This window comes from Spironucleus salmonicida, chromosome 4 (assembly GCF_000497125.1).
Source record: "Spironucleus salmonicida strain ATCC 50377 chromosome 4, whole genome shotgun sequence".
In the NCBI taxonomy this organism is placed as follows: Eukaryota; Fornicata; order Diplomonadida; family Hexamitidae; genus Spironucleus; species Spironucleus salmonicida.
This window is the reverse complement of record NC_090599.1, coordinates 325,931-351,822: the sequence shown is the minus strand read 5'-3', so window position 1 is coordinate 351,822 and position 25,892 is coordinate 325,931. Positions and strand designations below refer to the sequence as shown.

Here is a 25,892-nt window from a genome sequence, read left to right as displayed (position 1 = left end):
AAATCACATAGCTTTTGAAAACGAAAATATACCGTTTATTAAAATTGCATCAAATTATGCGTCATCGCAATCAAATTGTCCAGACTCAACCTATTCATCTAATTTCCAGGCCCATAAAACATTTAAATATTGAGGAAAACCTACAACCCAAACTGGTATCGACTATCTTGAAATACCCAAATAAATACTCGATTCTAAAGTAGAAAAAAACACGTAGTTTTCTGATATACATGCAAACTGAATTCTATATTAATTGTTACCAATAGGGGCTTAAATAGCAAAATCTATATTTAAAAAGACAGTTTAACCTACTAGTAATTATGTATTTAATATAATTTAATCCATATCTGGTAATTCCATTCCAGCGTAAATTATTGGACTAACTGAGGTGATAGTTCTAGGAACAAGGTTAGATTTAACATGTCTTAATATGGCAATTTTTGCATTTATAAAAGGAATCGGTTATAATTACGTTAAAAATAATCCAGATGTGAAAGGATTTATAGGCTTGACCTTTTCTAACGAAGAAGGAGAATAGGATAGACTAAATACTCCCTACTTTTTAGCTTCTGGAACTAAAATTATTGCTCTAAATTATGTAGAAATATCTGTATCCATTTAAAATTGAACCTTTGATCCTATTCTTAAATATTAACGTATTTATTGTGGTATCGATTTCCATTTACTAAAAAATATATTGTTTGATAGATTTTAGCAATCAGTTTCGCAGGAAAATAAAACAAATGGAGGGTAGAAGGCTAAGCATATACCTGAAAAAGTATCAGAAATTCGAGTACTTAAATACTTAATTTCTCTAGCCTATGCTTTATCTTCAACCCAATGACTCTTAAAAGTCACAAAATCCCCTCTTGTTGGAATAAAACTAGATTTTTGTGGTTATATTTTGAAATAAACTTCAAACCCTTATGAATAAGAATATCCCTCTTACAATAATCCAAAGCTTTTTATAAAACCGTAGTTTTCTTAATCACTATAAGTATAAACAATTCCTTCATAAGTATTACCGTGAATCATTAATGTTTTCGCTATTTCTGGTCTACTTACTCTTTCGATAACTTATATTTTGTCAGCTGAACATGTTATTTATTCATCAATATCAAAATCATTATTTTTATAAAACTCATCTATTTCTGATGCAAAAAGTTATTACCTTTTTTAAGTTTGGCCAATTTTATTGTTCTTATTTTCCTCAAAATTATTTATAAAAGGGTACGTTGATGATTTTGCATTCCCTAAAGTAGAATGCTATTCAGAAAATCCATATCCTGGAACTAGTTCAAACTCAACAATATCACCTCTAGATGGTATATCAGCACCAATCTAAGAAAACCAGCCTAAATTAAAACACACAACTAAGCCAGTGCCTTATTCCAATCTATAATTTCTAATTTCATCTATAGAATGTGGTTCATAAGACTGAATGCTATTAAAGTTAGGTACTATAATAGCACCTACTTATTCAATAAGAAAATCAATTCTACCGCGAATTCTTTACTTTGTAAATGCCGGATCTGGAATAATTTCAATTGGCTAATTAGTTAAACTTATACCTGAAAATGATGGTTAAAGTCGCATAGTTGACTATGAAGGATGTTGAGATAAAGATTATTTTGACCATGAAGGTTAATCAAAAAATAGTGGTTATGATTCCCATTATGGTATTCCAGGCGGTGGAGGGTCGCCTAATGATTCAAACGGCAATGCCTCAATTGAAAAAGGTGTATGGTGAGTATCCCCTATTCCATCAAACTAATTACGAATTCTTTGTTCATCAGTATTTAAATCCATAAAATTTCCAATAAAGTCAGCAGATTCTGATAAAAATTACAAATTTGGTGAGCAGCCTTAGCATATATATAGTTATGTCTCCGAAGTATATATAATTTAAACATTTAGACCCTTTTACAAGTTTTCATTATCATGAAAATTTTAAAATTATGAAATTTCAATGGTTTATATGTTTGGATAATGGAAAGGTGCACAGATTTAGATTGTCTCTGGTGTTAAATCTAATATTACTGCATTATAAACTTGTGGATATAGGAAGCCTAAATGTAGTTAATTTAAAATTTAGGACTTAAATAAGTATAATTCAGCCAATAGTTCATCAGTTTTAGGAACATCTAAATAGATTAAAATAGCATCAGGAGTTTATAAGAAAAAATCAACACCTGTAAAATGTTTTTCAATTATAGAATTAAATAATTAGTTTAGAACAGGATGTTCTTAAAACTATTCTGCCAAATCATCAGATGAACTTACAAGAAGTTTCTATAATTTTAGTTTCATTAAAAAATGGAAGTGGTAGATAAATAAATTTTATTTTAACATAATACTTTATAATTAAAAAATTAAATTTTTGCGGATGTCCTTCATAATCAAGAATTATGGTCATACTCTTACAAACGAAATTTTAGAGCAGTTAAAAACGCAATTTAATAGAATAGATACCGATGGCACAGGATATATATCTTATGTTGAAGTATCAGAAGCATTTTCAACTCCAAATTTTTAATTTCCGGCTTCTGCAGCAAAATTGCTGTCCAGAGTTTTTTCGTCTTAGTGTTAGTTAGATTAGGAATAGTTTTCATCACTTTATGCGTTTGTTTTGTGTGTAAACGAAGCTTTTAGAAACAATAATCAAGCTTAGTCGATGTCTATTCCTGAGATTAAGCAAGCCTTATTAGAGTTGAATCTTAACTTTACAAAATCAGCTATAATTGCCTTATGTGAGAACTTTGGTCAAGGTTCTATCGGGTTAGAATAATTTTACTCTATTTCATCTATGTGTCTGTTAGGTAGGAAACTTTTTGTTGAATGGGATCATTAAGATAAGGGTGAAATAACAGTTGGGCTTGAACAAGTATTGAGAATCGCGATGTGGTTTATGTGATCAAATTAAATTATTATCCAATATTAAACAATCAGTAAACGCAAGGAGCGGCGGTAGAAATCTTTGGCCATCTTTCGGCAGCTTCCTTAGATACGGGGCCATTGATAGAAGAACCCTTAAGTTCACCCTTAGGGTTAACAATAACAGCTGCATTATCTTCAAAGTAAATCCAGTTACCATCCTTTCTTCTGAAAACCTTTTTCTGGCGGATAACAACCGCAGGAGTAACCTTCTTTCTGAGTTCAGGCTTACCATCACGACCAACGGTAATAAGAACCATATCACCAACTGAGGCCATGGGATATCTGTTAAGACGACCCTTCCATCCAGCTACTGAGATGATGTTAAGAGACTTAGCACCTGAGTTGTCAGCACAGTTGATAACGGCACCAACGGGGAGACCGCAAGTAATACGTAATTTAGTACCAATAGAACCACCTCTTCCTCTCTTGGACATTAGCGACGTGGAGTGGAAATGAAAATTAAAAAGCAATGAAATTTATAATATTATATAGTAATTTTAATGTCCTAAAAATTTATATTGTATTTACATTATTATACATATAGAAAAATTCTTATAATATGGATTATATATTTAACTTTGTTTTTGCAAACCCATTTATAACTGATATCGACTAATTAATATAACTTATAAAGCCTATGGTACCAACTATATCAAATGATGATATTATTTCCTTATATTAGGATGTTCCTTATAATATTGAAATAACAAGATAATCCAAACGCATCAGAATTAATATTATTGGTAAATAAATATGTTCCCATGATTTTTTTGTTAAATAAAATTTAGAATTGTATTAGCCATCGGCTATTTTTATATTACTACCTTAGCAAGTTGCATAGTAGTAACAATTAGCTTTTTCATTAAAATAACTTCCTAAAGATTTATAACTAGTAACTAGAATGATTCCAATCATTATTATAGGTGAGAAATAGAGCTAAATAATAAAACCGGATGTATAAAAGATATTTACATAAATGAATTTACATATGGTCCCATCGCAAAAAGAATAATTTGAATATGTAATAGATTTTTTGATACTATAATCAGGTTAAGTTGATACAGATTTAACGTAATGTCCAGGTGCCGATTTTTCTACATAATATAAGTGGATTAAAGGTAATAAAAAAACTACGTGTTCTGGATAGTGAAATTTTCATTATTTTATATAAAAATTAAAATACCAATAAATTATAAAGATTTTTTAGCATCTAAGTATACAATATTATATAGCAGATAATTAATAAAGTTTCCTTTCTTTCCTAATCAAAAATGTCATTAGACCGCGAATAAGAAAAACTTAAAAAGTAGTTAGAGGCTCTGCGCAAAATTCAGGATAATAAGCGTTGTGCTAATTGTGCATCGTTGGCTGTACCATATATTTGTATCGATTTTGGAACTTTTATATGTACTCGTTGTTCAGCAATTCATCGTGAATTTGCATATCGTGTCAAATCTATTACGGGATCAAAATGGAAAGCAGAAGAAGTTGCAAATATTTAAGGAAATAAACATGATGGTGAATTGTATTTTGTAGGTTGGAATTCTTAATAGTTCCCTCTTCCTAATGCCAGCAATGATGATACTGCACGTGCAAGAGATTTTATTCAAATGAAATATGAGACAAGACGATGGACTTAAGAAGCGTAAGCATAATATCCTTCAGGTAATCAGGCTATACAAGAAGTTAATACATAAGAGTTGGCTTAAGTCTAGTAATAATAGTAACCATAAATGTAATAATCATCATAATCAAATTCAACATAATAATTAACACCTATGATTCAGTAGCCGTCAATGATGTAATAATAACCAATGATGTAGTAGATGTATCAAAATCCTATGATGCAATAAATGAATTAGAATCCAATGATGCAATAAATGCACCAGTAATAAGTTTAAGCACCATAATAGTACTAACTACCAAACTAATAACCATTTACCTAAGCTCCACCACCACCTCAAATAATGTAGTAACCTATATAATAAGAAGTCCCATAGTAAGCAGTTTAATCTGCATAATAAGTACCTTTATAACATGAAATTGTGTAGTAAGCGTAAATTTAGACGGCTTCTCAGCTAGTTCCGCCAGCTGCAACTGATTTCTTTGATGATATGTTCGGCCCTACCCCATCCCAACAATCTTAGCCAGTAGCGTAGGTTTAAGTTTAAAATACTGTCGAATAGCCAGTATTCAACTCCACACCATAACAATTCACTCCTACATTTTAGCCTTAAGTCTAATAGTAATAATAGCCTTTGACATAATAACAGCCCACATTTACCCCTTAAACATTTTAACCTGCTTAACACTCATATTAACCTGTGTAATCACAATTCTAACCTACTCAATAAACATTTTAGCCAGCCTAGTAATCATTCTAGCCTAATGCATTTGTATAACCATAGTAATAATAGAAATAATAGCCGAAGTCTTCATCTTTTGATATGTTTGCGGATATGGTAGGATAAGCAAGTACACAACAAGCACCAGTTTAAGTATAGAGTAATCATCATTAATAAGTTAAACCATAAGCTTAATCATAGAAACCTAAGATTTCAGGTGCTGATTTACTCGACTTTTGATTGATGTATAAATGATCACTATCTTCTTCCTTGTAATCTTCGTCCTTTGTTATCATAATCTTAAGGCCTTGCATCTTAAGTCTAAATACAGCCCATTTCATAATAGTAACCCATTAAAGATTTTTCTTTTAAGTGAGAACTACTTTTTTCAAAATAAGAACGAAACTCTGTAAGTTCAAGGCGCATTGCACCTTACATTTTGGAATACAACGCCCACGAATCTTCATCAAAATAATAATTAAAATGAAGATCATTAGGGTTCACGAATTCGCGGAAACCATTAAGCGAACGCAAAAGATCTAATTCTGAGTCAAATTTTTAAACTATATTATGATTAATTGGTCCATTCTCAATTAAGAACTACATCATATTAGGGTCATTAGATTTAAACTCTTCTTTTTCTAATAGTTATTAATCGGCAATATTTAACGACTCTGAGTCAGACATATAAGAAATGGTAGCCTCATATACATTATTACTGATATAATATTAATAATATACAAGATTTAAAATAAGTTTAATTATAAAATTGAATTGATTATTATCCAATATATAAAAATATAGTATCTAACCTCTAAAATGATTGCTAAGTTATACAAGCAATAATATAGTAAATTCTATCAAACAGTGGATTCTAATTAGTTTAATGAAATGAAAAATAGTTAGTAATCTATGTTATAAGACTATGTTGTTCTATGCTAGATATTCCCATAAGCGTTCAATGGTAATATGTTAGCTATAGCAGCAGTATCAGCGTTTTAGTTGTGCATAGTTTTACTTTCATAATGTGTTAGTGAAAATCTTCTTACAAACATAGTCTCTATCATCGCACTTTTTGTTATTTTTAATCATGTTTATTCATTTATACTTAAACCATTCTTAGAAAAATAATTACCTTAAGATCATAGAGATTATGACTTCAGCGCATCTTTAGAGCTTTCGAGCTTAATTACTCTTAAACTTAGATAATTTTTTTCAAGCTAAAATTAAGTTTAGATAGCTAAATAAGTAGCTATACTTTTTGTTATGTATATTGTTTCTAGATGTTTATCACTTTAATTTGTATTAATTATAGTGTCATTAATATTGTAGGGGATGATCTGGGGGAATAAGTATTTAAAAAATGAGGAAGATCTTAATAAAATCAAAGAAAAAGTTAATACTTTTATGTCATCAACTAAATTAAAGGCGTAATAAGTAAGAAAAAATCCAGAGACTATAAATTCAGCACCAAAATTAAACATTGATTAAGTTAAAGAAGACTTTACTAATTCAGTAAAAGAATAGTGATCTTAATTAATTTATATATAATATTACTTCTATGGTTTTTCCATATGTAATTCAAACTTTCTACTTAACCTTAACGAAAAGAAGGTTTCTTTAATGATCTTTGCACTTTCTTAGAGACAGATACTTTTAAGCCATTGATACCAGATAGATTTTATTACCTTTAGACTGCATTAATATAGTAATCAAGTAATACATAGAAAGATTCCGAGCCATCTGAGTCTAGCGAATATGTTTAAATATAACCAAAAGAACCAATACCAGCAATAAGTAAATTTATTGGTGGATTTGGTATCAAACTTAATATTTAAACTGCTCTCAATATTAATTCTTAGAGAAATTCTTCTAAATCATCTGCGGGTAGTCTAGCAACAGTACGTACATAAAAATAAAATAAAATCGACAAATATGCACCTGTAATGAGCTAAATTACTGACTTCATGTATCTATCTGGAATTATTCCTGCATCTGATCCATAAATGCTTAAAGATAATAAGATCACATACATCCTAAATTTATGTGGAGACTGTATGATGAAACCATGTGATCCAAATATAAACAATCTTATTCTTTTGTTAAAAGATGCGGCTTGGGAAAATATTACAAATATTTTTTATAACGCATTTTGCTTTATTCAAGATGCTAGATCTAAAAACGAAAATATTTTAATTCACTGTTATTAAGGTGTATCCAGATCAGCATCTGTAGTTATTGCATATCTTATGTTTATAAATGATATGACTTATGAGGAATCTTATGCTCATACTAGAGTTCGTAGGCCTGTTGTATCTCCAAATACGGGATTTATTTACTAACTTTGTAATTGGTGGCGAGATCGGCATTCTTGCTTCACTAAGCAGTAAAAATGTCTGTAATAAAAATTTAAGTATTAAATTCAAAATATTGTAGATCTACAAACTGCTATTGAAAAGGACTCTGCAATTCGTGATATTTAAGGATCACATTTTGTTAAATGCGAAATGACATCTAGAGTCTCAACGTAACCTGTAGTTTTCCGTTTTTCAGTACTGTAAAAATCATAAAAATTATACTTGCTAAAGAAAACTGAAACTAAACTTGTAAATAGCAATAAATAATATATTTTTGATCCTAGATTTATTTATTTAGTTACAGATCTTTCAATAGGTACATGTCTAATAATAGGTTCTCAATACAATAAATATATTAAAAATAATAGAATTAAAGATAAAGAACCATCTTTAATAGATCTTCAAGTTTATTTTAATGCAATTAACATTCAAGATTCTTCTAGATCAGAAATTATCAATGTTGAAAATATTGAATGTCAAGATCTTTTTCAGGAAGAAGATCCTGACTTGGTATTAAAATTCTAAGCCTCTCCTATAAAACTGAATGATTTCCTTATCACACAAGGGAACTATTTTGCTGCATCACAGATTTATTCTACTTTGAATCCCCTTCCTTTACCTTAGTAATTAAAGAAAAATTTGATTAATAGAATTGTTGAATTGGAGTTTTTCGAAAAAATATCACCTTAAATAATGGTGTTTTCTTAAAATTTCATAGAAAGTGAATTGGAGCGATATAAAAATTCTTAGTAGGTTACATCAAATTTCAGTAAAATTAGCTATTTGTTAGGTAAGCTATAAATGGCGCCGGAAGTTCAGATAGAAAATGACTGGATGGAATTACCAAGTGAGAAACGCGAAATTTAGGAAATTTAATAACTAATGCGATAGAATCCTAGTTAAGTGGAGTGGAAGCTATAATAATTACCTAAAGTATAATAGTATGAAAAGATTAAGATTTTTGAAACCTAATAAGAGTTTGATTAGGATATGGTAAATTTGGAGGATAAAATATTATTAGAAGAAGAGCTCTGTAATTAAAATCAAGATCCTAGCGTTGTAAGATTACAGGACATAAAATGATATAGCAGGTTAATTAGAAGTGATATTATATATTATCTAAATATTTCAATTAAAAGATTTTAATAATTTTTAGTATCTTAAAAAAGCAAATAACGAATTTTATTCTTGATTAATTTTCTAATAATTATGTTATGCAATATTAAACTTAATCAGTCAATCATTAGCGCATAGGTTAACTCTATAAAATATCAATAAATAAAACCTAAAATATCATATCATAGGTGACAAATGAGTAAACTCAAAGAAATCTTGATCCATAAATTCTAACGGGTCTCCATTTACTTTCTATAGGTAATAATGATCAAAAACAAGTGATTTGATTAGCGAGGCAGCTATTTACCCTAACTCTGTCGCTGTAATCTCAGCAAACTACAAATTCTGCATAATAAGCCCCAATAAAACGTCGTATCCTATCTGTTAAATACCCTACTAAGTCATCAAGAATTTAACAACTATACATACTCTATCTATTTCTGTTATGGATATAGAGAATGACTTTTTATCAGTTATACTACTCTAGTTCATTGATTTTTCAACCTTGCTAGCCTCAGTTTTCTCGTTTATGAATTCTTCGACCTCAAAAACCTATTCTTCTTTCACCATTTAAATTACGGTGCTCTTATATAGCTTATATGCCTCCAAAACATGCGCTTAACTCACCTCATCACTTAGTGAAAGCTTTGCAAACGCTTCGCTGAGACGGCTCAGACTTTCTAATTGACGAATTGTAACTCGTTGATTTTTGCGCTAAATCTTCAGATCCTCGCTACGTAATTCCATCCATAAATCAAGAATCTTTTTTTAAGCTAATTCATTCATTTTTGGCTGAATCAGCGAGCAAAGTTTTATGTAATTTTTGAGAAATTCTAGTGAAAATGGAGTGGTAGTTTGTTCTGATTATTTTCTTTATATGCCGATAATCCGTTTTGCAATTAATCGATCAATATCAGCATTCGGCTAATCAATCAGAACGAAAACAAGATCAAAACGGGATAAAATAGCGCTACCAATGCTGATATTTTACTTCAAACTGAGCATTTGGTTGTACTTTCCGAAATAAGGGTTCATGGCTGCCAAAACTGGTGTTTTTGCCTCCATTGTGGCAGAAACCCCCGCTTTTGAGATTGACACTTGTTGCTACTCCATGCATTCATGTAGTGCAGACTGGTCCTATTGGTTTATCTTGTCGAATTCATCAATACAGCAGATTCCCCCGTTCGCACGCAGCATGGCTCCCGGTTCGATGCCCCACTCACCAGTATCTGGATCAATTGCGACAGCAGCTGTCAAACCTGCCGCTGAGGCGGACTTTCCGGAGGTGAAAATATTCTTATCTGACAGCCCTGCAACGTATTTTAAAAACATTGATTTTGCGCATGATGGATCGCCAACTAAAAGTATATTAATATCAGACCGTTAATGGGAACCGTCAAATGCGATTTTTTCGTCCCCTCCGACTAGTTAGAGCAGAAGAGCCAGCTTGATTTCTTCGTTTGAGTGAATAAATGGAGCAAATGATGAAATAAGTTTATTTATGAGTAGCGGATCTTTTTCAAATTTTTAGATTTAGTTGAGAAAATCTTCTGAAATATTGTATTTTTAAATTGCACGCTGATAATAGTTCATTGTAGAATCCTAGAAGGTTGTCATTGAGGTAAGCGAGTCGAATAGTTGATAAACTGTATTACCGTGTTCCTATTAGACTACTTTAGTTACAAAAAATACAATTTTAAATTAAATCTCGTGGTTTCGTTCATCAATTATTTCTGTACGAGATTCTTGGAGATCATAACCACCTTTCTTTTCTTAATCCATCTATATACTCTGACCTTATTAAGAGATTGCATAACCATCTTTTATTTCTTTGTCAACTTTTTTGACACGCTATCTATTAAAAGTCTAAATTAAAGCAACTGGGAATCCAACAAATGTAACAGGGTCCCCAGCAGTTACTTTACGGACATGTGGTCCAAGTAAAATACAATTCATATGTTATGAATCAGTTTAAATACGGACTTTTTATTGCTCGTCTATAATGCAAGAATCCTTCATTAAGTGAAGGTCATTACTTTTGCACTACATACATTATTTAACATGTTCTGGAACTAAAATAGTGAACTCAGGATCTTATACTGTACCACATTGGCCACATCTGTATACTGATCTAACAATTTACGGAACGTGCATATTTGCTCGAACTACAACACCAGTTATATTTTATAAATGACCTATAGACTCAGCTGTAACATCTTTTGGAATAACCTCCTCTACTAAATCTACAAATACAAAATGCTGAAGATCAATTGCTTGAAGGAAATCTTCAGTAGCTTAAGATAGAATAGTAGAGAAAAAACAACAATTAGAACGTATTTTATTTACATATTAAGTCATTTTAGTATATTCCATTAGATGATCAATTAAAATTGGTACATGAACAATTGGTGATTTTGAGCTTAGAACTAAATCTCTAAGCATATCTGAATATGATCTATATAACTAATTTATTAACTAAAAATCTGCTAAAAATTCAATAAAAATATCCCTAATAAGTGGCACATCAGGATCAACTTAAAATTAGTTACGATCTTTCATTTTAAAATTTTGTAAAGAAATAATACATAAAATTAAATAATATATTAATCATTCTATTTCTTTTATTTTTTCTTTTAACATTTCACCCACGACAACTTCTAGCTAATAAAACTTACATAACTCATAGTACACTTCTTTGATAATTTAATCACCATCTTCAACTTGACATTTTTTATCAATTTCTTCAAGTTTATCTTTATCAATGCTATATAAGAAATATCCTTAATGTTTTAATATAAACTAAAACCCATGTAAATCTTTACCAATCATCATAAATAGAGCTGCATATAATAAAACAGCTTATGGAGTGACGCAAATATTTTATGATAATAAATGACCAGATAGCCTTGCACAATATATTCCAATTTCTGCTTTTGGTAACTGAATTGCTGTTTATGGTATTATTTATGGAAATAATTATGATATAATTGATTTAGGAGAAGTTAGTAAATATTATATAGCATCTAAAGATCTCATCATTACTATTGTTTTATCTTTTTGTGGTATTATATTTATGTTTTAAACTAAAAACAAATGAATATCATACACTGATTTTACAAGTCCATTTGTCGGGGTAAATGAATCATCTCTAGACAAAGATAATTAATGGATAATAGCAACTAGTAAGTTAAGATTCTACATTTTTTGATTATTCCAGTTTTTCTCTTAGTCTTTATAAGATTTCGATAAATACCATTATATTTCAATTGATTATAAGGCAGGTGGTAAATTTAGACTTGTCTACGTTTATTCACCAGTTATAAATTCGTTTATTTGTTAAAAAATAACATCTACATTTATTAGTAAAAACTCAGGCCACATATTTGGAAACACTTGCCTAAGTACTTATGGAAATAGACATTAAAATGTTATAGTCTTACAGGCATCTGTTCTTGGTTAAACTGTAAACTAAGAACCTGAAATATTCTAAACATATTATAACGTTACTAAATGATTGTTATCGAAAAAGTATGCATTTCTCATAGATTCAATATATTTTTTAGCCAATCTTATATTTAATTAATACTTAACATTTGAAAGATTATATTATTAGAATAAAAACTCTTGTGGGGCAAATTGATATCCACAAAAATCTGCTGTCGCTCTACAGTGGACTTAAAAACAAACTTAAATATAATCATCTTTATCTTAAGGAATGTATGGATTGATTGGTAGTATAATTTAAATTGCATGTGCTATGAAAGAATATATGTCTTTTTTGCATAATAGATTTGTTAAGAATAAAGATTTTAACCCGGATAAAATAAAGCTATTCGTATTGTTCTTATATTCATTAACATCCTTTTCTAAAGATGGATATTTTTACTCTTCGTTAATATATTTTTTAATTATGCGATATAAATTATCCTCTCCAAATTTTAGGCGTTTTTTAGAGAACGTGTTTGATTCTTCTGCAGATTCAGAGGATTCAGAATCATCCGAAATATTTGAAGATCCTACTTCAAAAAGATATTTATCGAAATGCTTATTAAAATTTAACTTTGTTTTAAATAAATATTGATAAAATATAGGTACTTCCTATAGATTTTTATATGATAATGAAAATATAACTATAGCAGCTTAAGTCGGATGTTTAAACAACATATTGTTAAAGTCTTCAATAATACGCATAGGATTTGCTATGTAAAGTGATTAAACTAAAATAAGAATTCTAATTACTGAATCTGGAGTGTAATATTATCCTGTAAGTGTGTGTAGAGAATAGTTAACTATAAATTTATCATTTTTATCTGATACACATAAAATTGGAAGAAGTTATATTAATATTTTACTTATTTCAAAGGTTTATTGCTTTGATAATTCTAAAAATGGTTATTCTAAAGTTATTTGAGTCTCCACTAACCAAAACATATCGGATATTGTTATGTATTTAAAAATAATATCTAAAAATTTAATAGCAAAAGACTCTTATACTAAATTTACTTTTGAAAATAAGTGATATATAGCTTATAATGTTGCATAGTATAATTCATCTAGAAACAACATAGCTTAAGAATACACTTAATCTGATTTCATTTGAACTAAAAACTAATAAATAATTAGCAAATCTTTAAATATTTCTAAGATTTATTGCGAGATATTAAATCTTTAATTAAATGTTATTATATTCTATATTAATTCTTAACATTGAGATTCATACTATTTAATGAAACATAGTACAAAAATAAGACCTTTTTCTATATTAAATATATTTGGATTAAGTATATTATTTATAAATTAAGACTTTTGATAAATATTTTTATTATTTATTTGATTCATTGATAAACTAATAAAAGATTATAAAACTAATTGACACTAATCCATGGATAAAAGTTACTACAGATACTGTTGCAAAGGCATATTATTAATATATCCGCTGCTAATAATTCTGTTTAACTGATCAGCACTAAAGGGTGAGAAAGTATGAATCGCAAAAATAAATTATAAATCATACGATTTTTTAATTTATGAAGGTTAAGTATCTATCAATACCAAAAATTATTTTATTGATTACAACACAAGCTATCTAATAAAATCATCTTATAACTATTGATAATATTATGTTAACAAACCGAGTAATAAATCAAATAAATTAATTTGGGCTTAATTTTAATCTAAATAGATCCATGAATCTTAAGTAATTTATAAATTAGATATTTAGTTAGATAAAATACAGATTGATTGCATAAGTATAAAATTAGTCATTTAAAATTTTGTTAAATGGATATTTGTCTATTGATTAGAATCAATTTTAATACTTTAATTCATTAAAATGTACTATCTTATAATATAATACAATATTCTCAGTGTTTTAAGAATATATTATTAGACATTAATTAAAGCACCATCTAATAAAATTTATGAATCCATACATAGGTTTACCTATTAGAATAAAACTGTACATTATACTAATATATCAGTGGCAACGATTATCTTTTTTTATGAATCTTCATTGCCAGTTCCTTCAATAGACAAAATATACTATTATAAAAAAATTAATTCTGCTTCTGAAATTATTAATAATTCATCATACAGTGGCTTACTCATGATAGTAGCGGCTGCTAATAAATAATCAGGAGAAGCTAATCCTAATTCCCCAGAAAACTAGGGTTGATTAAAATAAATATTATACTATTAAATATCTTGATAAACTAGATTCTGAAATTTATATGAAATTGTATACGATTTAGAAGCAATATCATTTTTTAATGCCGATAGGAAAAATTAAACTAATAATCGTTCTGAAATTTAATATTAATCTTATATATTAGAAGTATCTAAGGATAATGGTCGTTATAAAATAAGCTATAACTCATTTATATCTATAACTGAATTAAAAATAGATTAAAATTAGCTAATAATTTCATTAGATGGATACTAGTGAAATAATTTCAATAAAGTTTGCTTAAGAATACTAAATCTTTAAAATGTTTATAGTCCTAATGATGTTTATGAATATTAACTATTGACCTATGGTAATAATTACTGAATTTTATCTAACAGCTCAGTTTCTGGTTTAAAAGATGTACATTCTCCTAGTAAATAGGATGCGAACCAGGACACTGTTAACATAATATTTAACTATTTATTAGGGCTTTCTTTACAATCGTTAATATACTGTCCAAATTCACTTCCATTAAAAACTGACTGGACAAAAAAATTTGAAAGAATTCTTAAATTTGAGATTACTAATTTGTCTTACTCTTTTAAAAAGTAATATGGCTTGGTAATATCATTTTCAAATTACGGCGAAGATAAAAATGATGATAATTTTGAAAATTCATTAATTTAATTAAATACCATCTCTAAAAATTCATCCTCTTCAGTTTTTTATAAAGTTGTACTATCCTTCAGTTATATTAATTCTTTTATTACAATAGAAGTTCCTTATTCTTTACAGAGCATGAAAGATGAAATTATATCTGTTACCACAATTTTGAATTCAGGAGTTAACTCAACTAATATTTTCAGTAAATAAATTTATTTTGAAATGATCGTTTATGTTTTAAAAATAACGTTAATCAACTTACTAGCAGTTAAATAGTTTATTGATTTCCCTGACTAGAAATATTTTGTTAGCTTGAGCACTATAACGAGACCTTCAATTAACTGAAATGATAAACATACATAATGATCTGCTAATTAAATTATAGTTTAGAAAATAGAATCATCAATAAACGAATTAATATAATTAATTATTTAAGTCTTGGGTAAATTAGTATCTTTTATCATGTGTAATTGCTATTGTGGAGTCTAACTAAAAATATTATCATTATACATATCCTAAAAAAATACGTTAGAATCAGAAAATTCTTAAATCATTGATAAACTATCTTAATATTCACCAAAACATAATGATGGGAAATAACTATTTCTTTCTATACGATCATAATCTCTGATAATGTATGAAAGTTGATATTTTGCTATTTAATAGAATAATATATTTCTATCTGCTTAAAAATACTATAATGATAAAATAAATCCTCTAAAAATACTTATCCATGAAATACATTCAATTTATACTAAGACATGTTTCTTTTCTGATATTTTTTGTTAAAAAATTTTCAGATCATCCTATTTATAATTTAATAAAGAAACATGTATAATTTCTGAAAAATCAAAAATAATATTGTCATAATCAAATAAATGTACTAATTAATCTGGTAATAAAGTTTAAGAAGGCCATAAATTATGCAAAACGCATTATAAATTTGATGGTTTATTAGTTGCTTAAGCTTTTACTTCTTCAATATTAAAAGTCAATAGTTTAAATATATCAAAAAAATTAAGCTGCTTCCCAGTTAATCTATTAATGGTATCATTTGATGTCAAAATAACGTTGCCTAAGTTATAAATTTATTATAAATTTTAGTAAAAGGTTTAATTTAATTTAATATAAAACGAATATTAAAAATATTATGTTTGAATTGAGCTTTGATCTGAATAAAACTGTACAAGTTATTTTAAAGGTAGCAACACTGATGATATTAAATAATGAAATGTGTCATAAAATGTTATATCAAACTTAGTTTCAATTTATTTAGGTTAATTAACGCCTTCTTTTTATTTTCCTAAATCATATTTCGATTCGACTATATCGGATGTTTTATTATTTTCAAAGTAGATTGATACTACACCTAAAATCAAGGATTAAACTTCCTATACAATATGTTAAATACATGTGTTATCCATCTATATCTCTTTGTCTTATTTTTTACGTTCAACTTCTTCAATATAAATATGTATATAAAACGCTATTGATTAAGAGTAAATTGATCCTAAGCTACCTAATAAACCACCAATTATAATACATTAATATGGAAATACACTTTATTTGGGTTAAATTAAAATTCCAGAAACTCCTTAACTTTCCTAGCTATTTAAAAATTACTTTTATAAAGTTCCTTTTAACTCTTATAAATTTTTATTGATATAATATTAAATTATTTTAATAACATTTTTGGATCTTATACAACCAATAACATCTAGAGCAATATGATAAACTGCTTTTAATTCAATAGGCAATAACTTATCTACATTAAAAGCACAATAATCCAATTATCCATTCTTCCCTTGATACTCCCACTAACTTAAATATTCAGTACCATATAAATTTCGTGTTGTTTCTTTTAATGATAACTCAGAAATACACCTAAATTTAATAAAATCCAGAGCTTAAAGCGCAACACCTATAAATTATAATAGAACCTCGTGACCACCAGTCCCAATTTAATCCATTAAGTCTATGTGGCGAGTATTTTTCTTTTTCCCTGGTGCAAATTTCTTTGCTTAGTTATCAGAATTCTCCGAAGGATGTAAAAATTATGGAAATCTTCGCATAGACGAAAGAGCAAAATATAAGACTATATAATATTTTCTACAAGCAATTCTAAGGTTATCATTGGGATTTGGAATAGGGAATGATGAAAAAAGATGACGTAATTATTACTAAATATTCTAAAGTTCAAAAAGCTATTTAATATATGATTCTAATTCTTAATATTGTTGTCTCGTCATAAAAATATCTTCATTAGTGTCTGATTGTGCAAATGTTGCAAAATATGATTACAAGTTCATTTTCAATTTAATTTAATATTTATATTAATAAATTATATATACTTTAAAAATTTTAATATGAAATATCATCCTGAGCTTTATACAAAATTGTTTATCGAAGCTGATGTTGAAAAAATTTCATATTTGAAATTATCGGAAGTACCAAAAGCTATTTTTTCCCTGAATATACCTGTTACAGTTGAATAAGTGAAAAAAGTAACTGAGGTAGCTAAACTTCCTGAAAAATTAATATTAAGAGACTTTGTTAGATTAGTTTATATTCTTGATAATGCAGATCCTGATGATAGTAAAACTATATTGTTCTTAGCTAATGATACTGATTACAAGCAAAAGGTTTAAGTGGACATCTTTAAAAATTTAAACCGAATTGGTATACCATGTCACCAAGATGATGTTGTTGATATTATGCGTGAATTAGCGGATTAGGATGGTTTTGTCAGTTATGAATTGTTTATCAGTGTTTGCAGTGAAGTTATCTGACTCACAAATTAAGTTCCTCGATGAAAAGCTCAACATCGAGCACTTCCCGCAAGTACTGCAGAATGGCCTTCGTGCCGCGCCCTGCCACCGCTTTGGACGGCCTCACCAGATAGTTCCCCTGGACACCAACTTATTACAGACTGCCAGCAAACAGCTTAGTTCGTGCATCCGAATGCTCTACAGCAGGTCCCAACAGTCCAAGTTCGCTAGGAAGATACTAAATCGAGTTTTAGCCCAAATTTAGGTTTTGCAGCTTCCGTAGCCGAAATACCTGCTTCGAAACTGCCTTAATTTAATTTTATGAATGATTAAAACTTATTAAACTATTTGATTTCTACTTTTATTAGTATAAATATTTCATTTTTTAATATAATATTAATTACTTAGACAATACACATTTTGTTTTTATTTAGTATAATATTTTTGATTATTTACAGCTTATGCTACGGATAAATACATTTAAAATATTTGAATTAAAAATTAAATTTCTGTAAGATAGAAAATATAAAAATGTAATCAAGTTGTTGCATGATTAAACAAAGAGAAACGGTATATCAAATTTACTTTTTCTCAATAAAATATGATTTTTTAAGCTACAATACATATTTCTAATTAATGAGTTTAGTTAAAACCAAATAAATCACTATAATATAAATCATAGATATTTGACGATCATAACTTTGATGCTAATTTAATATTTATATATTATCAGTATTAGTTATAACAAGTGACGAATTTAATAAATCAATATCAAACAACTAACTGACAGGTCATAATATACTTAGTGGGTCTGAAATAATATTGAAAAATAATTACATTCACTAAATATAAAATTGTTATGGTTCTTCTTATCGTTTCTATTTGATATACTAAAACTGGTTATGTGAATAAAAGAGATATTTAGTAATAATAAAATACTCAAGTAACAAGTAAATTGAAAGCCATGATAATTTAAGATTTCATTTAATTATTATAGTGCTAATTCGTAAATTGTATTTTATTGTTTACAAAAAATATTAAAAACTTAACATTCATATATAACTTAACATAATAAATAATAATAAAAGATAATTAAGTAGTAATACCTATTTCAAAGTAGTGAATAAAATATTTAAGGATAAAATACTCACTCAAAACCCCATAGATCTAATATGTATCTATAAGTTTATCCCTTAACATAATTAAACAGTAAATATTAAAACTCTGAAAATTCCTGTTTTACTGGTAATTCATATCTAAACAAGTGAGTATAGCTCAAAACCATGTCTAAATCAAATGTAAATCCTCTAATAATACTTTTTATACTAATATTGGAATTAAAACTTAATTCATTATTATCATATTCTGCACCATTATTTACCATATCAAATAGGAAATCTAATAATGCTTTTCTTCGATCTATTATAATATCCAAAATTAATTATACAATAACTTATTCATCCTCATCAAATTTAAACTAAACGAAAGTATAAATATCTTGGCCAACCTATTTTATGAATTATGCTTTAAATAGTCCTACACAGTTTCTTTAACGTAATTAAATTATAGAGTATACAAATTTATCAGGTTAAAACATTTTATTTTTTGCTTGTGATACAATGTTATTAATAATTTATTCATTAGAATCAAGCTTTACAAACTTCCAATTAAACCATTTCTTAATTACCATCTATTCAAAAGTAAATCTATTTAACATTTGAATTATATACTCTGAGATGAGCATATTTTTATCTTATAGAAATTTAGCTTCTAATTATTCGTATATCTCTTAACTTATACCTAAAAACATACCAATTATAAACCATGTTTAAGGTGGTATTAATATTTAGAGTCTTTAAATTTGTGAAATTACAAGTTCATCTTCTTTAGACAATAACTTTGCAATTACCCGGAATTCTTTTTTGCCAACTTCTGTTTTAATAACATCTAACAAATTTTAACCTATTTCTTGTTTAAATACTAATTGCAGAGTGTTTATTTCACTAGGATGAGTTTTAAGAATAATAGTTTTAACAGCTATACTAACTTCTTTCAAGGTTTTTTCTTCAACAGGTTTTGAAGCTAACATAATTAATTCTTATGATACTTATTATATTTCTATTGAAGTTATCTCTTTACAAGACTAAAATAAAGGTGGTTTGGACACTTACATTTTCTTTTTGGAAATACACCCGCCCATTATAAATAAATTTTAACATTGTATATGTATAATATTAAATAGATAATATTAATCAAAAATGAACGATTAATAAATTAATTTACCTTTATCAGATCTTCTACAAATTTATTCATTAGATGATTTAATAGAAAATTTAAATTGCTATATTACATAAAAGGAAATTTAATGCGAAAATTATTTCAAGTAGAATTTGCCATGTGAACCTATTAATTTGTAATCAATTAAAAGTCTAATGTATAAATAATAAGTTGAGAAACTAGAAGACAAATTAAAGAATGTTAAAGCAGTATTAATAAGTTAGTTACTAGATTAAAAAAGGTCAATCATAATACAAATAGTACTGCCTAAATTACTGATGAAGAATGACCCATAAGTATAAGATAAAATAATTTCCAAAGCAAATGAATTATAAGAAGAGTAGTTTTATGATTATCTTATATAGATAAGTGATGAGTGAATTAGTATTACTAAAAAATATATATATTTGATATTACTGTAGACAAGATACTTATAAATATATAAAATAACAAAATTTATAGTGATTGAAGTAAAATGAATTAGTTTAAGGTCAATCTATTTGATGGCAGCAATTGTATGGAATTTCTTGGAATAGAATATTATGTATTACAGAATTGTGTATGCATAATACAAAATAATAGATTAATGCTTTAGTTGATAACCATAATTAAAACTGTGGCATTATATGAAATCTTACAAAAATTATTTTGACTTTTTATTAACAATATAATCATATTTCTGACGTAAATTAATGATTCCTTTTAATAATTATTTTCTTATTAATTTATAGTGAATAATAATCTTTTGCTTTTAATACTGAGAATTTTGTATAAAATACTTTAACCCCCTAAACCCCATCATAAGTAAGCATATATTTAAGTAAATTCTTAAGTTTATAGTAAATACCACCAATAAATCTGTTTTGAGTTAAATATTTATATTCTATCTAATAATTTTTTAATTATAACCAATTATATATTTAATATTACATATTTAGAAATGCATTTAACATAGCTCTAGTAACTGTAAGGACTATAATAGAAGTAACACCACTTGTAAATGTAAATAAAAAGTTTTAATGAAGAATTAACAAGGAATTATGCATCAATTGATGTTTAAATTCCATCACAAGACTTATTCATAATTTCTATCAGTTATTAAGATTTACAATCTCTACAATAAGACATCAAAAAGTTAATTTTCTATAAAAATATCTTAGAAACTGAAGATTTTGCCCTTCTATCAGAAATGGTCAGCTTCGTTACAAATTTTAAACCACCAGAAAGAATCTTAGAAGATTTCAACTTAATTTATAGTTATCTGGATAATAGAAAGGTTTAATATATATCTTAATTACGTCTCACACCCCTTCCATTTGATTGGTTTTTCACACCATCTAATTATATTATCTTAGCATTTTCTCCAAAACTGACAGAGTTACAATTGTAACCTTATATTTAAAGGTAGTTTTTAACAGCTGCAAGACTTAATTTAACTGATTTCTTTGCTGATTTATACCTTCAGTTTACTGAAATTTCTAAGGTTGGATGCTGCTTATTTCATTGCAATTATCTGGAATTAACTAAATCAATCCTAGCTTAAGTTGTTATATTTTATCTTTTAGCAAATTTTAGAAAACATGATATCGTTTGTGATGCTAAAAATGTTAAGATTTTGACTAATAAAATCAAGAAGCTATGTCAACTAACTGTTCTAAAAGTTGTAAGCGAATTTTTAGAAGAAACCAAAATCGAGTTAGATTTCGAAGATAATCTATTTTTGGCAAATAATGAAATAGGAATTGAAAATTTGCAGACTTTAATATTAGAGTAACTTAAAAATGAGCTTTTAGCTAGTTATGAAATTGAAAAATTCATGAATATTTCAAACTAAATTTGGATTATTGCAAAGTCATTTAGGTTTGAAGATAGTATTGAAAACGAAATATGTTCTTTATGTAGTAATTATTTAAAGTAAATTAGAACATATGATTTTGAGTTTTTGAGTTTTTGCGATCGTAATTTTAAAGAAAAAATTTTAAATTTTGACGAAATGTTTGATAAACAAATAATGTATTTTACAAAAGAGTTTTATGATTAGCATTTTATGGTTAATTTAGAATATAATAATGAGATTCCTGAATATTTTTCAAGTTAGATATTGTGTAGTTTTGCTAATTATTGGGATATTACAGTTAGCTAATATGTTGACAAATAAAAATATAAAAATATTGAAGATATTAGACAGGTTTTAAGGTTTATTATAACTAATTTTGGTGATGCCCCAGAGTTAGAAAGAGCTATTTAGAGAGCTGAGTGGAGAGACGGTGAGGACAGTGAATGATATTATTATATATTATTACAGAAAATTTATTAGTAAAATAATGTTTGGAAGAAGTAATTTCGCTTCAACAACAGCTGCAAAGTCCTCATTACCTCCTCAGTAACCAGTAAAATAAGTATAACAGTCTTCAATTAATATATAATAATTATTACAGTCAATACCTGATCAAGAGTAATTAGCATAATCAATTTAGGCTGCATTTAGTGGATTAGAGACTCAGTTAAAAAATTATCCGTCTGGAGATCCAATTGCAAAAGGCTCATCTGATTTATTGAAAAGAGTTGATAGAGAATTTTAAGATTTAGAGAAGGCCTCATAAGCTGCTGAAATTCTTTTATTTGCTGTAAAGCGTTTATTAGAAAATTAAGCAGCTATCAGTGCAGATATCTAAGAAAGAAAAAGAGTTTAAACACTACTAGCTGTTCTTTAAATGGATGATGGAAGTTCTTAGCAATTAGATATAATCGAGCAATAGTTAAAAAAACTCTAGCCATCAAGATAAATTGTCGAACCATTTGAGACATATGTTAAAGAATAAGCAATTGAGTTGGCGAAACTTTTAAAGTGACTTAAATCGATTATTTATAGTATATACTATTATATGATAATAAAGAAATATTCTCAAATCTTCGCCGCTTCACCACTTTAAATAATGGGTAATTCTATATCTGGTCTTTGGAACAAATTATTCGGTAAAAAGGAAGTTCGTATCCTCATGGTGGGTCTTGATGCTGCTGGTAAGACTACAATTCTTTACAAACTTATGCTAGGAGAAGTTATCACTGCAATTCCTACCATTGGATTTAATGTTGAGACGGTTGAGTACAAAAATATTAAATTCACTGTTTGGGATGTTGGTGGTTAGGACACTATCAGACCACTATGGGTTCATTATTATTAAAATACTGATGCTGTTATTTTTGTAGTGGATTCCCATGATAGAGATCCTGAACGTATCTAAGATGCACGCGATGAACTTCACAAACTTATGAACGAAGATTAACTTAAAGATGCTTCTTTGCTAGTATTTGCTAATAAGCAAGATATGCCTAAAGCCATGGGTGCTTCAGAGTTGTAAGAAAAATTAGGTATTAACGAACTTCGTGCACGTTAGTGGTTTGTCCAGCCTTGCTGTGCCAAAACTGGTGATGGCCTTTATCAGGGCCTTGATTGGTTATCAAACATTATTTCTCAGAAAAAGAAGTGATCTTATTTGATTGAAAAATTATTTTCTAACAAAATTCGTATAAATTTACTAATTAATAAAATTCTTATCATTTAAATAAGGATAAATTTCACTCTTCAAACAAATTGAGCTATTTAACATTATTAAGTATACTAGGAATACTAGTCTCTTGAATATGCCCTGCTAAAAATATTTCATCCATGATGAGATGCACTACTGCAAAATCGAAGACTAAATTCAATTCTGAAACGACTCCAAAATGTCTGTTCATGGTTTCTACAAATAAGTGAATGGCCTCTATCATACCTAGCTCATTATCAGTATTATCACAAGCAATAGTAAAGTATAGACCCGCATATCTACGATAAACGATTTTTTAGTTTCTATAGTCAATAAAATTTGTTTATTTATTACCACGGGTAGTTATAATTCTGTGCACTTCTCTTTCTAATACTGAGCGTTCTTCTGGAGTATATTTTACATAGTACTTAGCAATACGAGTACGACCTACCTTATTTTAAGCAAGTAAGAAATGAATCATAATAGTGAAGTGGCTTGAACTTATATTGATATTCACTATATTATAATATATACTATATTTGATAAGATTAAAATTATTTTATACCATAATAGATATATAATATAAGGTATTTTATATTTAAAGAATATGATTAAAGTTTTTATAATAAATGATTTTTATAATTTAGTATTGTATTATTATACAAATATATTATAGATATTACTCAATATTTCCTTTCTAATGTCTAAAACAAATTAGTCTGTTGATTAAAATATAGAAATGTACATGAAAGAAGTAGGAAAATCTCAAGAAAAACTCACTGAATTATTTAAAACAATTTAAGAGGTGTCATAAGAAGGGATCACAGCCAGAGAATCAATTATGAAGAAAATGCAGGAAATAGAGGCATTCAGTGCCTAGCTTACTAGTCTTCAAGAGTCTCTGGAAGCTAACTATGTGAAACTTAACAAATAAATCCACTACCGTACTGATAAAATTAACACAGAAAAAAAGAAACTATTAACCTAAATCGAGTAGGAGCAAGTAACAATTTAACAGCTTCAAATCGAGGCAGAAAGAACGGCTAAGGAGCTTGAAATCACCCAGACCGAAAATTTAGGAATGAAAAACCAGCTATCTTTTAATACTACGTAGTCTTCACAACTTTCTACCGTTTTAGGTCAGCTTTAAGCTTCAAAATAAACAGTTGAGGATCTAAAATCCTATGCATCCCAGTTCAAGGAAATCAAAAACAAGCATAAAATGCACTATTTAGCTAATAATAAGGAAGCAGAAATCGTAATGGCTTCAGTGGTCAGATAGGAGGAGAAGGCATTTTAGCTGCTTCAGGAAATTGGTGTTTTAAACAATTTGAAGGTAGTTCTTGAGTGAATTTTGGATTGTCATAAATACACTGATTTCTGATAATATATTATAAATAACGAAAACTGCAGTAATATACTTATATTTATTGGTAAAATATGTATTGTTGGTTTGCAGCTTTTATTTAACTATATTAAGTTTTAATATACTAAAGATTCTTTAGGTATGAAATAACTCGAAAAAGTTATTAATTTAATGTTTAATTCTTATTTTCCACGTAAATAATAATATAATGATTCAGGTCCTTTCAAAATTTTAGAAATTATGGAAAACACAATTATCGCAATTTCAATATTAATTACTAAAACTGTATTATATTAAAATATTAATTTTTGGTTTTCAAAATGTCCGCATAAGAAGCTGGTCAGGATTTTAAAGTGGTTATTAACACTAATGATGTCCCCGAAGACACTGAACGCTTCATTGTTAATATTTCTAAGAACGCGTTGTAGCGCTTCAATCTTGAGAAAGATATTGCTGCATTCATCAAAAAAGAAGTTGACAAAGAATATAAATCCACATGGCATGTATACGTTGGTAGAAACTTTAGCTCATATGTTACCCATGATAAAAATAGATTCATAGATTTTAATATTGGATAGTTGGCTTTTCAAGTATTTTAATGTGGATGAGTGATAATGCTTGAAAGTACATGTTATATTTAAGTAAAATACCCTAATACTAAAATAATTGATATATCTATCATTATAAATTTAATCATTCTTTAGCAAGAGTACCAACACGAGCGTGATGGACATTACGAATGTACTTCTGATTCATGCCGGGTCTTCTGGCGTTTTCAGGTAATCTGCACTTCTTGATACCGTTTTTATGGTTTTTCTTGCAATTACCTCTGGATGTATGTACCTTAGACTTGGACATTCGGCAATTG

The 25,892-nt window shown here is 27.7% G+C and overlaps 20 protein-coding genes across 20 annotated transcripts; 11 read left to right on the top strand and 9 right to left on the bottom strand. All coding sequences in view use genetic code 6, as the record gives it.

Annotated features, from left to right (window-relative positions):
- Window positions 1–3: 3 nt before the first annotated feature.
- SS50377_23625 (uncharacterized protein) lies at window positions 4–2,310 on the bottom strand (the record flags this gene model as incomplete). The annotated part of the gene is made up of 1 exon (XM_067907489.1): window positions 4–2,310. The coding sequence occupies one exon, from the start codon at window positions 2,308–2,310 to the stop codon at window positions 4–6; it is 2,307 nt and encodes a 768-aa protein (XP_067764463.1).
- A 76-nt stretch (window positions 2,311–2,386) lies between these two features.
- Window positions 2,387–2,914, top strand: SS50377_23624 (EF-hand protein; the record flags this gene model as incomplete). The annotated part of the gene is made up of 1 exon (XM_067907488.1): window positions 2,387–2,914. The coding sequence occupies one exon, from the start codon at window positions 2,387–2,389 to the stop codon at window positions 2,912–2,914; it is 528 nt and encodes a 175-aa protein (XP_067764462.1).
- Window positions 2,915–2,945: 31 nt separating this feature from the next.
- SS50377_23623 (Ribosomal protein L23) lies at window positions 2,946–3,371 on the bottom strand (the record flags this gene model as incomplete). Its single annotated transcript, XM_067907487.1, has 1 exon — window positions 2,946–3,371. The coding sequence occupies one exon, from the start codon at window positions 3,369–3,371 to the stop codon at window positions 2,946–2,948; it is 426 nt and encodes a 141-aa protein (XP_067764461.1).
- A 125-nt stretch (window positions 3,372–3,496) lies between these two features.
- On the top strand, window positions 3,497–4,087 carry SS50377_23622 (uncharacterized protein; the record flags this gene model as incomplete). The annotated part of the gene is made up of 1 exon (XM_067907486.1): window positions 3,497–4,087. The coding sequence occupies one exon, from the start codon at window positions 3,497–3,499 to the stop codon at window positions 4,085–4,087; it is 591 nt and encodes a 196-aa protein (XP_067764460.1).
- Window positions 4,088–4,208: 121 nt separating this feature from the next.
- On the top strand, window positions 4,209–5,522 carry SS50377_23621 (putative GTPase activating protein for ARF; the record flags this gene model as incomplete). The annotated part of the gene is made up of 1 exon (XM_067907485.1): window positions 4,209–5,522. The coding sequence occupies one exon, from the start codon at window positions 4,209–4,211 to the stop codon at window positions 5,520–5,522; it is 1,314 nt and encodes a 437-aa protein (XP_067764459.1).
- A 15-nt stretch (window positions 5,523–5,537) lies between these two features.
- On the bottom strand, window positions 5,538–5,969 carry SS50377_23620 (Fip1 motif-containing protein; the record flags this gene model as incomplete). The annotated part of the gene is made up of 1 exon (XM_067907484.1): window positions 5,538–5,969. One exon carries the CDS (start codon window positions 5,967–5,969, stop codon window positions 5,538–5,540), a length of 432 nt encoding a protein of 143 aa, XP_067764458.1.
- Window positions 5,970–6,101: 132 nt separating this feature from the next.
- SS50377_23619 (Transmembrane domain-containing protein) lies at window positions 6,102–6,812 on the top strand (the record flags this gene model as incomplete). Its single annotated transcript, XM_067907483.1, has 1 exon — window positions 6,102–6,812. One exon carries the CDS (start codon window positions 6,102–6,104, stop codon window positions 6,810–6,812), a length of 711 nt encoding a protein of 236 aa, XP_067764457.1.
- A 44-nt stretch (window positions 6,813–6,856) lies between these two features.
- SS50377_23618 (Dual specificity phosphatase) lies at window positions 6,857–8,722 on the top strand (the record flags this gene model as incomplete). The annotated part of the gene is made up of 1 exon (XM_067907482.1): window positions 6,857–8,722. One exon carries the CDS (start codon window positions 6,857–6,859, stop codon window positions 8,720–8,722), a length of 1,866 nt encoding a protein of 621 aa, XP_067764456.1.
- Window positions 8,723–8,932: 210 nt separating this feature from the next.
- SS50377_23617 (DNA replication licensing factor MCM6) lies at window positions 8,933–11,197 on the bottom strand (the record flags this gene model as incomplete). Its single annotated transcript, XM_067907481.1, has 1 exon — window positions 8,933–11,197. The coding sequence occupies one exon, from the start codon at window positions 11,195–11,197 to the stop codon at window positions 8,933–8,935; it is 2,265 nt and encodes a 754-aa protein (XP_067764455.1).
- Window positions 11,198–11,362: 165 nt separating this feature from the next.
- On the bottom strand, window positions 11,363–17,053 carry SS50377_23616 (uncharacterized protein; the record flags this gene model as incomplete). Its single annotated transcript, XM_067907480.1, has 1 exon — window positions 11,363–17,053. The coding sequence occupies one exon, from the start codon at window positions 17,051–17,053 to the stop codon at window positions 11,363–11,365; it is 5,691 nt and encodes a 1,896-aa protein (XP_067764454.1).
- A 396-nt stretch (window positions 17,054–17,449) lies between these two features.
- SS50377_23615 (uncharacterized protein) lies at window positions 17,450–17,872 on the top strand (the record flags this gene model as incomplete). Its single annotated transcript, XM_067907479.1, has 1 exon — window positions 17,450–17,872. The coding sequence occupies one exon, from the start codon at window positions 17,450–17,452 to the stop codon at window positions 17,870–17,872; it is 423 nt and encodes a 140-aa protein (XP_067764453.1).
- A 1-nt stretch (window position 17,873) lies between these two features.
- Window positions 17,874–18,233, bottom strand: SS50377_23614 (uncharacterized protein; the record flags this gene model as incomplete). The annotated part of the gene is made up of 1 exon (XM_067907478.1): window positions 17,874–18,233. The coding sequence occupies one exon, from the start codon at window positions 18,231–18,233 to the stop codon at window positions 17,874–17,876; it is 360 nt and encodes a 119-aa protein (XP_067764452.1).
- A 765-nt stretch (window positions 18,234–18,998) lies between these two features.
- Window positions 18,999–20,024, bottom strand: SS50377_23613 (uncharacterized protein; the record flags this gene model as incomplete). The annotated part of the gene is made up of 1 exon (XM_067907477.1): window positions 18,999–20,024. The coding sequence occupies one exon, from the start codon at window positions 20,022–20,024 to the stop codon at window positions 18,999–19,001; it is 1,026 nt and encodes a 341-aa protein (XP_067764451.1).
- A 1,293-nt stretch (window positions 20,025–21,317) lies between these two features.
- Window positions 21,318–22,412, top strand: SS50377_23612 (uncharacterized protein; the record flags this gene model as incomplete). The annotated part of the gene is made up of 1 exon (XM_067907476.1): window positions 21,318–22,412. The coding sequence occupies one exon, from the start codon at window positions 21,318–21,320 to the stop codon at window positions 22,410–22,412; it is 1,095 nt and encodes a 364-aa protein (XP_067764450.1).
- A 40-nt stretch (window positions 22,413–22,452) lies between these two features.
- Window positions 22,453–22,980, top strand: SS50377_23611 (uncharacterized protein; the record flags this gene model as incomplete). Its single annotated transcript, XM_067907475.1, has 1 exon — window positions 22,453–22,980. One exon carries the CDS (start codon window positions 22,453–22,455, stop codon window positions 22,978–22,980), a length of 528 nt encoding a protein of 175 aa, XP_067764449.1.
- An 84-nt stretch (window positions 22,981–23,064) lies between these two features.
- SS50377_23610 (ADP-ribosylation factor) lies at window positions 23,065–23,619 on the top strand (the record flags this gene model as incomplete). Its single annotated transcript, XM_067907474.1, has 1 exon — window positions 23,065–23,619. The coding sequence occupies one exon, from the start codon at window positions 23,065–23,067 to the stop codon at window positions 23,617–23,619; it is 555 nt and encodes a 184-aa protein (XP_067764448.1).
- An 88-nt stretch (window positions 23,620–23,707) lies between these two features.
- On the bottom strand, window positions 23,708–24,139 carry SS50377_23609 (Sigma adaptin; the record flags this gene model as incomplete). Its single annotated transcript, XM_067907473.1, has 1 exon — window positions 23,708–24,139. The coding sequence occupies one exon, from the start codon at window positions 24,137–24,139 to the stop codon at window positions 23,708–23,710; it is 432 nt and encodes a 143-aa protein (XP_067764447.1).
- Window positions 24,140–24,358: 219 nt separating this feature from the next.
- SS50377_23608 (uncharacterized protein) lies at window positions 24,359–25,009 on the top strand (the record flags this gene model as incomplete). The annotated part of the gene is made up of 1 exon (XM_067907472.1): window positions 24,359–25,009. The coding sequence occupies one exon, from the start codon at window positions 24,359–24,361 to the stop codon at window positions 25,007–25,009; it is 651 nt and encodes a 216-aa protein (XP_067764446.1).
- Window positions 25,010–25,344: 335 nt separating this feature from the next.
- SS50377_23607 (Dynein light chain) lies at window positions 25,345–25,632 on the top strand (the record flags this gene model as incomplete). Its single annotated transcript, XM_067907471.1, has 1 exon — window positions 25,345–25,632. One exon carries the CDS (start codon window positions 25,345–25,347, stop codon window positions 25,630–25,632), a length of 288 nt encoding a protein of 95 aa, XP_067764445.1.
- Window positions 25,633–25,717: 85 nt separating this feature from the next.
- SS50377_23606 (Ribosomal protein L29e) lies at window positions 25,718–25,882 on the bottom strand (the record flags this gene model as incomplete). Its single annotated transcript, XM_067907470.1, has 1 exon — window positions 25,718–25,882. One exon carries the CDS (start codon window positions 25,880–25,882, stop codon window positions 25,718–25,720), a length of 165 nt encoding a protein of 54 aa, XP_067764444.1.
- Window positions 25,883–25,892: the final 10 nt, after the last annotated feature.